The sequence below is a fragment of the Muscardinus avellanarius genome, assembly GCF_963383645.1.
Source record: "Muscardinus avellanarius genome assembly, chromosome: 6".
NCBI classification, from domain to species: domain Eukaryota; kingdom Metazoa; phylum Chordata; class Mammalia; order Rodentia; family Gliridae; genus Muscardinus; species Muscardinus avellanarius.
Genome location: NC_137791.1, coordinates 19394405 through 19406720, shown reverse-complemented (window position 1 = coordinate 19406720; position 12316 = coordinate 19394405). Strand labels below are relative to the sequence as shown.

Here is a 12316-nt window from a genome sequence, read left to right as displayed (position 1 = left end):
GGCACAGCCTCTGGTGGCTGACGGGATTCACACCCTGGCTCTGCAAGCTGTGTGAGCTTGAGACGATTACTTAAGCATTCTGTGCTTCAATTTCTTAACTTAAAAATCAAGAGAATAGTGGCACATCATAGGTTTGTTGTGAGCTAACCTGGCATAGAGTACACACTAGGTTTTAGTAGCAACATTTAGACAGACACAGACAGACAGACAGACACACACACACACACACACACACGTATATCACACAAAAATTCCTTCCTCAAACCTAAAGTCTTCTGCATGTTTCTTTACTTATGTTAAACAAGAGGCTGAATGATATATTTACTATTGACTTTAATTTCAACCATTAACTTTTTAGCTTACGTCAGTTTTTCCAACAACAACTAGACCTAGTCACAAACAAAATTTTCGATATAGAAAGTAGTAATTCTGACTCCCAAGAGAATGTGGCAGACCTTTTAGAAGGCAGCTGTAGAATTTCTGACAGTATATCTGATTTACTTGGATGGATTTTTTTAGAACATTCTTTGTTTGTTTGTTTATTTTTGCTGTACTGGGGATGGAACCCAGGGGCATTCTACTCCCTAGCTATACCTCCAGCCCTATCTTTTACTCTTTATTTTGAAACAGGGTCTCACTGGGTTGCAAAGGGCCTCACTAAGTAGCTGAGGCTTGTCTGCGAACCATGATCTTCCTGTCTCAGCCTCTCAAATGCTAGAATTACAAGCATGTGCCAGCATACCCGGCTTAGAACATTTCTTATTTATTTGCTCTGATTTTAACATCCATCAACTTCAGAGATACACTTGGTTCCTCTGTTTATCTTAGTTTTCACAGTCTATAACAACTCTATGTACTTTGTATAATAATTAAACATCTCATAAGATTTCTCTATGGAAATGTTTTAGAATAAGAAAGCCATAGCCGGGTATGATGGTGCAGGCCTGTAACCCCAGTACTTGGGAGGCTGAAACAGGAGCATTGCGGGTTTGAGACCTTTCTCAGTAACTTGCTAAGACCCTCAGCAACTTTCGACCCTATTTCAAAATTAAAAAATAAAATAGAATCTGGGCGTGATGGTGCACGTTTGTAATCCCAGTACTTGGGAAGCTGAGACAGGAGGATTGCAGGTTCTTGGCCAGCCTCACCTACTTAGTGAGGCCCTCCACAACTCAGTGAGACCTTGTTTCAAAATAAAAAATTAGACTAGGGCTGGGGTTATAGCTTGGAGGTAGAATGCTCCTGGGCTCATCCCCAGTGATACACAGACACACACAGACACACATAGACACACACACACACACACACACACACACACACACACACAAAGAAAAGAAACAAAAAAGAAAGAAAGAGAAAAAATAGGGCTGGGGATGTGGCTTAGAGGTAGAATGCATATGGATACAATTCTCAGTACAAAAAAAAAAAAAGAAAAAAGAAAAAAGAAAATAACCATAACATCTGCTTTTATTATCAGCACAAGGCTCTAACCAACTGAGCTAACTCGCCACCCAACATCTACTTTTGTTGATCAGAATGCTGGAATCATAGCAACATTTAGACACACACACACACACACACACACACACACACGTATATCATGCAAAAATTCCTTCCTCAAACCTAAACTCTTCTGCATTTTTTACTTATGTTAAACTTGGGACACAGCAAAGTCTTGTCATGAGCTGAACTCTAGGATGGAGGATTCATCAGCTGCGAGAGTCTGTCTACATCTCCACACCTTAGGACTACGAACAGGACCAGAACCATCGCCTCCCTTCTCCGCAGCCATGGGAACAATCTTGCAGTTGTGGGTGGTTCCCATCCCCCATCGCTGGACAGGAATAACTGTGCTGAGAGCCAAATGCCGAGGGTAGCAGGGTAGCCTCACATGAGAATAATTACTCAACAGGACCACGAGAGAAGGCAGCGCAGTTCCCAGACACAGGAAGTGAAGAGTCAGAGCCGAGGCCAAGCTGGACAGGGCTCTGAAGTCTTTCCAGACAGCCACTTCCTCATAACCAACAGCAAATTGGCTAATAAATTTATCACGCTGTCATTTTATATGTACATCTAGTCTTAAATAAACTAGTTAGCATAATGAATTCTTTGCGACTTTGTGCTTTTGTCGGGGCCATGCCAGAAAATGAACCTATTTCTTATAACATCTTTTGTGAGCGAATGGTTGATTTAGATATTCAAAATTACTTGGGGTTTAATGTTTTCAATTGAAACCACAATTACAACCACACTTAAAGAATGGTGATTGCACAGAAAGCTTGGTGAGAGACCCTCGGCTGGTTTGGTATCCCCAAGGAGAGGGGAAATCAGTTACACAGCGCGGTGCCTGGACCATCGCAAAGGAGCTCTTGGCCCCCGGAGACAAGGGGAAGGAGGAAGAACAATCCTGCTGCGCTGCTTCTCATAAGTTTCAGATGAGTGAAACTCCCACACATTCTGGTTTGCAGGGGGGAAAAATAGGAATTCAATAAGCAAATCTACTTTTAGGTCTGGAATTGCATGAAAGAAAAAAAATCCTACTAGAAGCAACTACATTTCCATTTTTTATTTTTTAATTAATTAATTAATTTATTTATTTATTTGCAGGTCTGGGGATGGAACTCAGGAGCATTCGACCTCCGAGCTACACCCCCTGCCCTATTTTTTATTCTTTATTTTGAAACCGAGTCTCACTGAGTTGCAGAGGGCCTCACTAAGTAGCTGAGGCTGTCTGCGAACCGCGATCCTCCAGGTCTCAGCCTCCCGAATGCCGGGATTACAAGCGTACGCCACCACACCCGGCTCATTTCCATTTTTTATACTCATCATCAAACTTTTTAAAGAGACACAATGGTAGGGAATGACGGCTGCTTGCCCCGAGGAACTTGCGTGGGAGCAATGAATGGGTGAGTACAGGGGAGCTTGTGTGGGCGCCATCATAGGGTTAACAGAGGGTGTCGTGGGAGCGGATGGGGACGCAGCAGCCCAGCCTGGGTCGTGGATGCTTGCCAGATCAAGAGATGCTTAGACAGAGATCTGAGAAGAACACAGTGGAACAGGCCAGAGGAGGCCTGGAGGAAAATGATTGGAGGTAGAAGGACCATCCTGACATTTTCTGATTGGCTTGCTTAGCTGGAATAGATGGAGGTGGGGAAAGTGTGGAGAGAGGCTGCCTGGGGTAGGGACAGAGGCAGCATTACCTAAAAAGAAGATGTCCTTGTGGGTCTCAGTGCACAGCAAGGGACGGAGATCTTCATCGAGGGTTTGCCTCTTAAAATTTAGGGAATGCTGTTTTGATAGCCATTTCGGGGTGGAGGACTGGGGAGTGAACTCAGAGGCATTCCGTCTTTGAGCTATATCTCAGCCTTTTTAAAATCTGAAACAGGGTCTTGCAAAGTTGCTGAGGGCCTCACTAAATTGCTAAAGCTGGCCTCAAATTGGTGATCCTCCTGTCTCAGCTTCCCAAGTACTGGGATTACAAGCATGTGCCACCATGCTGGCTTCAGTAGCTAATATTTATCACCTTATCAGTACTACTGGTGTACATGAGAAAGGTCCGATTTTAGTTGTTTGGCATGCAATTAAAGGGAAATAACACGCTTATTACATAAGGAATTTGATGGGTAATTTGATTAACCTAGAAAATAGTATGTGTAGACCACAGATACCATATTCTGCCTTGTAAAGAAATGAATTCCTCAACAAGTCTATCAAAATTATCGTTTTAATGTGAAGGTCTTGGAGAAAATTGATTAAAAGTTAATTTTAACAGTAAAAGCCCTATCAGCCAAATCAAATCAGATGAAACCACAGCAACAAACACTCCTAAATGTCTACCATGTTTAAGGCATCCAATCTCTAAGTTGTGGTCATTTATTTCTGAAACACAAATTGTCTTGGTGTTTTGACATTTCAAGAAACTTTTGCATGGACATCCCTCCTCCCAAAAATGGGTTTTAGTGGCCCGGGATATCAAAGGTTGTGTGTGAACATGGACATAGTTAAAACAGACTCTATGTAATGCCTCCAGTTCCCACAGTGCTCAGATCATCTGCCAGAGCAACAGACTGGGAGTCATGACTTTTCATTGCAAAATATTTCCGCTAATTTCATACAGGAATCATATTTGTTTATTTTGTTGTTGTTGTCCTCAATAAGAGGTGGCTGATTGCAGCAGGAGAGAGTTAGTGATCAACAATCTGTGTTCCTGGATCTTATTCTTGTGGCGCTCATGAATGTTCTTTACACTGCATGCTAAATGGAGACATTACCCACCGAGAGCATCACCTACAGCGTCCCTGGTTTCAACTCTCCCTGTGCACGAGACAGATCCCCATGCCAAGCTATTGGACTCAACCTCATGCTTCTTCATGAGGTCGTTCTCAGCCTTTTACCCAATTTCTCTCATACATATATATCATCTTCTTTCCTTCCTTCCTTCCTTCCTTCCTTCCTTCCTTCCTTCCCTCCCTTTCTTCCTTCCTTCCTTCCTTCCCTCCCTTTCTTTCTTTCTTTCTTTCTTTCTTTCTTTCTTTCTTTCTTTCTTTCTTTCTTTCTTTCTCTTTCCTTCCTTCCCTTTCCCTCCCTTCCTTCCTTTCTTTCTCCTTCCCTTCCTTCCTTCCTTCCCTCTCTTTCTTTCTTTCTTTTCTTTTCTTTGCAGTACTGGGGATAGAACCCAGGGGCATTCTACTTCTGAGCTACACCCTCAGCCCTATTTTTTTTTATTCTTTATTTTGAAACAGGGTCTCACTGAGTTGCAAAGGGCCTCACTAAGTAGCTGAGGCTGTCTGCGAACCCAGATCCTTCTGTCTCAGCCTCCCAAATGCTGGGCTTACCAGCGTGCGCCACAGTGCCCGGCTACACTCATACATATATTTTCTCCCCTTCTTATTTTTGCCTGGGAGGTGAGGAAGAGCGGCTTATAGGAAAGTCTGTGTGGCAGGAGAGCTGTTCTCCTGGACTACATGGGGCAAACCTTGGCCCCATATGAACGTCACTTTTAGGATTTCTGTCCTATTACAAAATATGACTTGTCTCCCTGCCCTATGGCATATATATATTCTTATAAATCACTGAAGGATACAATTATTGAATGTTGAGTTTTTATTCAATATTTCTACTTACTGAGTGGAAATTATTTTTGATTCCCCAAATACAAAGATGATGTTTTAATTGTTCTGCCATTCTAACCAATGTAAATATTTTATATACTGATTAATGTACCTGGCCAAAGTTTTAACTGAAAAATGAATGCATTTTCCTAACAAACTGAATCCATCACCAGTTTAGGCTGTTGGCTTAGGTAGATGAAAGAGTCTGCTCACCTCTCTCTCTCTCTCTCTCTCTCTCTCTCTCTCTCTCTCCCTCTCCGCCCCTTTTCTCTGTATGTGCTGGGAACTGAACCCAGGGGCATTCTACCTCTGAGCCACTCCCCAGCCCTTTTTTTTTTGGTGGTACTGGGGTTCCTGGAAGCCCTTCTACCTCCGGGCTACACTCCCAGACCTATTTTTACATTTTTATTTGGAAACAGGGTCTCCTAAGCCAGCGCGCGCCGCTGGCTTTGAACCTGCGCGATCCTCCTGTCTCTGCCTCCCAAGTGCGGGGATTACAAGTGTGTGCCACCACGCCCGGCTTTTATTTTTTATTTTGAGACAATATTTTGGCCAGTTGCTGAAGTTGACCTTGAACTTGTGATCCTCCTGTCTTGGCCTCCCAAGTACTGGGATTAGAGGCACCACCACGCCCAGCTCTTCTTCCTGTTTTTATTAGTCTTTTCTTACAGTTAAAGATTGTGTGTGTGTGTGTGTGTGTGTGTGTGTGTGTGTGTGTTACTAGGGATAGAACCCAGAGGCATTCTACCACTGAGCTACAACCCAGCCCTATTTTTTATTCTTTATTTTAAAACAGGGTCTCACTGAGTCACAAAGGACCTCATTAAGTAGCTGAGGCTGTCCGCAAATCATGATCCTCCTGTCTCAGTCTCCCAAATGCTGGAATTACAAGCATCCGCCACTATGCCGGGCTTTATATCTGTTTTTAAAGAACTAAAAATTAGAGTTATCCTTTGATCAACATAGTGATAGCTTTTCTTCAATATTGCCATTTGCAAGGTCTTCATATGCTCGAAAACCAAGAAGACAACTGGCTTTCTTTTGCTTTCTTTGGTTCTTCCTACTTTACAATTTATTTTCTGATTGTTTTTCTCTTGTCACCAGGTTTGTGTGTGAGTGTGTGTGTGTGTATGTGTCTGTGTGTGCGCGCACACACACACAAGCAAGGACCAGAGGAATGTCTCCTCACTGTCTTATTTTCTTGGTTTATTTATTTATTGTGATACCAGGGGCATTCTACCTCCGAGCTACATCCCCAGTCCTATTTTTATTCTTTATTTTGAAACAGGGTCACTGAGTTGCAGAGGGCCTCACTAAGTAGCTGAGGCTGTCTGTGAACCTGGGTCTTCCTGTCTCAGCCTCCCGAATGCTGGGGTTACAAGCGTGGTGAGAAACCATGCGTGGCTTGGTTTATTTCTTCTTGATGTCAAATATATAACTCATTTTTAAAAATTTTAGGTCTATAATGACTCAGCAGAAGCAGCAATATGACTAGACTACAGCCAGCATCTCCGAGGATGCTCTTTAGGACAAAGATGGCGTTCCAAAAGGAGCTGAGCATGCACAGCGGCAATGGATCCAAACTGGGTGTAGTGTGTCGGGGAGTGTGGGGCGCCTTGACCTCTGAACCGAGGAGGCAGTGGGGACGGGTGGGAGCACCTGGATGTTCTTGAGAAGCGGGAGCTCGTGATAGGTGAAGCAAAGTTCAGGACAGGTTGGGGGAGGAGAAACTCTGAAGATATGAAAACCAACTAAGAAACTTCTGGAAATGGAGGTGTGGAGTGACCGTCCTTCCATGCCCACAGACCACCCGGAGCCACTTAGCCCCAGCTGCTCGGGTAACGAGATATCAGAGAACCCAGCTGCCTCCTGCCGCTGTGCTCCAGCACATTGCCTAGGAAAGGCTTTCAGTACAATCTCTTTCCAAAGGAATAAGATGTTTGTAGAACAAGTGCTTGATTCATGCCACATCCTTTTGCTGAGTCAACAGTACCACAGTTGACTCAGCAATTCTTGCTGGTCCCAAGACACGATCTTCACATTGTCTACTTACAGTTCTCACTCTGCTAAGCCTCAGGTGGTGTTCTCCATCAGGAGACACCTTAGAACTGAGTATAAAACCGATGCGATCGTTCTCCGCAACCATTGGTGTGATTTGAAAGCTCATCATTATTTGAAGAGTATAGCAGGTGTGTTCAAGAATTTTTCTTTCGGCTTAATTCTTTTTTTTTTTTTCTTTTGCAGTATTATGGATTGAACCCAGGGGCATTCTACCTCCAAGCTACACCCCTAGCCCGATTTTATATTCTTTATTTTGAAACAGGGTTGCGGAGGGCCTCACTAAGTAGCTGAGGCTGGAAGTGAACCGCGATCCTCCTGTCTCAGCTTCCCAAGTACCGGGATTACAAGCGTGCACCATCATGCCTGGCTTCAGCTTAATTCTTTTAATGTGCTGGGGGAAGATAAAGGAAACACATGCGCCCATCCTTTTAGTAGAATATTCTCCAAATCTATGCATTATGTTCATAGCTGACTAAGTACAAGGGTTAAGTGAGATAGACAGCTTCTACTTTGCCCTGCAAGACAGAGATAGTGAATTTGACGTGGGTAGAAGAATCTAAAGGCTTGTTGGCACTGGGGATTGAACCCAGAGGAGTTTTACCTGTAAGTTATACCTGACCCCTTTTTATCTTTTAAGTTGAAACAGAGTCTAAGTTGCTGAGGCTGGCCTCATACCTGTGATCCTCCTGTCTCAGCCTCCCAAGTTCTGGGATAACAGGTGTTATCCCACCACATACCCAGCAGTATCAGAATCTTAATGGCAGGTGGCAGCCCTGCAGAGGGGAAATGGGGGCCTGACCTCACACTGCCTAACAGGGTGACTCTTGACTGTCCTAGGCAGAAGTCAGGGATTAGCATCATGGGTCTGGTCTCTTCACCTAGGAAAGAGAATGGCAGAAAGCTGTGGAGATAATCCCTAGACACTGTGTGCCATCTTAAGAAATTACAGTGCTTTTCCCTTTTTCTCTGGAAGAAGACTGAAATGACAAAAGAGTACTTTTTTTTTTTACCTAAATGGTTTACTTTCTAAAATTAATGTTGGCTAAATGATGCATATTCCATGTTTTTTTTTTTTTTTTTTTTTTTTTTGGTGGTGCTGGGGATGGAACCCAGGGGCCTTCTACATCCAGGCTACACTCCCAGAGCTATTTTATATTTTTATTTGGAAACAGGGTCTCTTAAGCCAGCTGAGGCTGGCTTCGAACCTGCGCGATCCTCCTCTCTCCGCCTCCCAAGCGCGGGGATTACACGCGTGTGCCACCACGCCTGGCATTCCGTGAGTTTTAGAAAAACAGGAATGACAGCAATGTCCTCCTGTGATGTGAAAACAGCATAGTCCCACTGTCTGCATTATTTAGCACTCCGATAAGGTACACAACGTATTGGGTTATCAAGAAGAAGAGCCTCCTGGCTGAATACAGATGTTCTCATTTTTATCCATCGCTACATGAATTTAAAACAAAGTTTTATTTGGATTTTCAATGAATTTGGAAATATTCTACATCATTTGACTTAAAATGTTGCTACGGAATAAAACTGAAGTTTTAGTCTGGCGACTGGCAGTGGGGTCCCAGACAGATGTGCTGGTCTTCTACCCAGCGTTGGTGGATATTGCTTTGCCAAGAAACTGCTGTGCACGTGGTCAGTGTGTGCACTGGACTTCAGAGGAGCAGCAGGGAGTTATTAGTTCAGAGATGGTTAATTATTCTTCTGAACAAAGAGGGGTTAGTTAACGAGTGCGTAAGTAGGGATAATCAAGGTCTAATACTCCACACTGTGACTATCTAAGAGTCCATTCTTGAGTAAGTCTTGTCAACATTCTGAAATCTACCATTAAAAGGAGATGTTCTGAGAAAGCTAAGTGGTAAATACATCTGGTAACTCATAAAAGGAAACTTGAGAACTTTTTAAAGGAAAAATGAAGTTCCGTAGAGTATGCGGGACGGCGTAGATGAAAACATTGTAAATTAATTATGCATTTTCAATTTCACATCACAATTGGGTTCCCAAAGCCTGTTTTAAGTTCAAATAGAAAACACATGTACTCATGGTATTCTGTGGAAAGAGACTGTAATATGTTTTTTTGATTATTCATTGTCTAAATTCTCTGCTTTTGCACTATATGGTATAATTTTGAAAGGTTTTTATTCATAATGCTCAAGATTTTAATCATTGTTTTCATCTTTATTGTTAGACCACTAATTTTTCTTTTTCTTTTGAAACAGAGTCTCACTAAATTGTTGAGAATTTCCTTGAATCAGAAATCCTCCTGTCTCAGCTTCCCAAGTACTAGGATTATAGGTATGCATCACCACACCTGGCTGAGACTGCTAATTTTTCTTGAAAATTAGCATAATTTCACCACAGTTTAAGTATATCTATTGGAAACTAGCAGAATACTCTTCTACTTAGAATTCAATTGACAAAACTTGTCATTTAAAGCAGTGTTTTAGAATATTACCATGAGGAGGATGGGGAAGGGGAGACACCGAAAAAAATGATTTCTCTGGGTTTAGCATAAGGACATTTCCTAAAACGTGGCATGTGCCACACACGCAATCTGACTTGAATTTTACTGTGTTTGAATAGTTGCAGCAGCAACTTGCCCCTTATAACAGATGCACCAAAGATGGAATGTCTAATTCCTTTTGGCTTTGTTTGTTTTGATACTAAACTGTCTCTAAATCAAGGTGATTCTGGGAGTGATTGGATAGTTATCTTCTTCTCCCATAGAGGCACTAACTTTTCTTGTCTCTGGATCTTTATTGCTTCGCTCAGGGGTGGGGACACAGCAGTCAGTCAATAAATGCACACTGAAAAAGTGAAATAGACAAGAGTAAGCGTAGGCCTGTTTTGAATGGTTTTAGTAACATTACTCAACAAGGTCAAGCCTGGCCTGCTGTCACATAAACCCGGTTATCTCCAAGTCACCCAGATAACTGAGAAAAGCCATCAGGCCTGTTGGCTTCAATCATCAATCCAGACAGTTAAAAATAAAATAGGTGCTTTTCATTTCAAGTGGTATCTTGGATATCTGGATTCTGAACAGTGTTATATTAAAAAGGTAACTGAAGCTATATTTATTTTCAGTACTTTGGAGACCCAGTAGGACTCACTTTGGAAACCGAATCTCAGAAAAACCCAGCGATCCTCTCAAGACTGTTTGTCTAACCAGCAAGCTCAGCACTGGCACCAGAATGCAATGCATAAATCACTATGATTTTGAGTTGGGCATGGTGGCTCACACTTGTAATCCCAGCATCTGGGTGGCTGAGACAGGAGGATCTGTGGTTCGCGGACAGCCTCAGCTACTTAGTGAGGCCCTTTGCAACTCAATGAGACCCTGTTTCAAAATAAAGAATAAAAATAGGGCTGGGGGTGTGGCTCAGAGGTAGAATGCCCCTGAGTTCCATCCCCAGTACCGCAAAAACAAAAACAAAAACAAAAACATGATTTTGAACAGTCCATCAAATAATACAATCTTAAGATGTCACCAAGCTTTAAGATAGTAGAAGTAATTATTAGAAAAAAGACAGCAGAATTCCAAAGATGGGAAGTCTGCAGCGACCCTTTTACTGTGGAATGGAGCCTGGGTTCAGGCCTGCAAATGCATTGGTAGTTATTTCCTACCTTAAACACATTGATAGGGAGATCGATGACCACATAGATCAGGTCTCCTAGCGCGAGGCTGGCGATCAGCGCGTTGGGGCCGTTCCTCATACACTTGTTCTGGTAAATGATCCTGAGCAGAGTCGCATTCCCCACCATTCCCACAATGAAAATAGTACACGAAATCACTGTGTTAATGTATTTGAAAGCTGAAGTAATTTTGGTCTGCTGCGGACAGTAGTTGTGCATGGAGCCATTGCTGGGTAGGGCCAAATTAGTGGGCCGATGAGTGGTAGCGAGGAAGTCCAGCTCTGTCCTCCGAAGCGTGGTGAAGTCATCCACATGATTGCTTAGATTGGTGCTGTACCGCTCAGGATCATCACTGATTACACATGCGAACAGCGCCAGCCAAAAGAATATTCTCAGGCAAAACATCGCCATCTTGATGGAGATTTGTAAAAAGGTCTTGCTGCGTTGATTTTAGTCCTTTTTCAACCTGGCAAAAGAAAGAGGAAAAAATTGTTTTTCAGACAAAATCTAACTATCAAAGTAGTCACTGATTATTTATTGCTTTAATTAAAATATGGAATAGTTGGTAATTAGGCATGTCGGTTTACCCTACGGCAGAACAAAACTAATAAAGACCAGAAGGCAAGATCATTCGGTCTCAATCTCATCTGCATCCATACTTATAAATATACTTATACCTAGATCACAGCGTGGTTGAGGATATGTCAGTTTTCCCTAATGTAATCTCTTCGACCTGGTTGATGAGAACCCAATTACAAAAACTCTTTCAAGAGTAGAGATATAAAATGTATGTGTCTCGCTACGTTGCTGAGAGCTTCACTAAGTTGCCAAGGCTGACTTTGAACCTGTGATCCTTCTGTCTCAGCCTCCCAAGTACTAGGATTACAGTGGACTCTGCCACCCCCTGCTAAATCTCTATCTCCTTTTTTTTGGTGGTACTGGGGATGGAATCCAGGGCCGAGCTACACCCCCAGCCTTATTATTTATTCTTTATTTTGAAACAGGGTCTCACTGACTTGCAAAGGGCCTCACTAAGTAGCTGAGGCTGTCCTTGAACCGAGATCCTCTTGTCTCAGCCTCCCGAATGCTGGGATTACAAGAGAGCACCACCATGTCCGGTGTAAATCTCCATCTTCTTACTAAGGAATTCCTGTTGTTCCACACATTGGAAATTATTATCACGGTGTCTGCCAATGCGTGTGATGGTGGTAGCAGACTTTCCCAGGCTAATTGTACTGCTTGGGTGTCTAAGGGACTACAGGCCCCAGGCCCTTTCAAATATCCTGTGTATCTATGCTTCTTATGTGACATCACACTGTGTGTACTGCTGTCTAATCCAGACACTGATCCCGAGAAGTCATCACAGTTTCACTGGGAGGACAGGAAACCAGGGACTCAGGAGGCCGAGCAGCTTGTCAGGGTCCCGGGCAGTGGTGGCAGTACAACACTTCTAAGGCGGGACAATGACTCAGAGCCTGAGCTCCTGACCACTAGATCATTCCCAT

The 12316-nt window shown here is 43.0% G+C and overlaps 1 protein-coding gene across 2 annotated transcripts in view; it reads right to left on the bottom strand.

Moving 5' to 3' along the window:
* The window catches only part of EDNRA (endothelin receptor type A), a gene marked incomplete at both ends in the record, with an annotated part of 58803 nt that extends 47572 nt beyond the window's left edge, over positions 1 to 11231 (bottom strand). Inside the window, one exon of one of the 2 annotated variants that reach the window (XM_080697628.1) lies at positions 10803 to 11231. In XM_080697628.1, the coding sequence (XP_080553754.1) occupies positions 10803 to 11222 (420 nt within the window). The remainder of the gene's footprint in view (positions 1 to 10802) is intronic. The other variant, XM_080697627.1, reaches the window with a different exon arrangement.
* Between the last annotated feature and the right edge of the window lie 1085 nt (positions 11232 to 12316).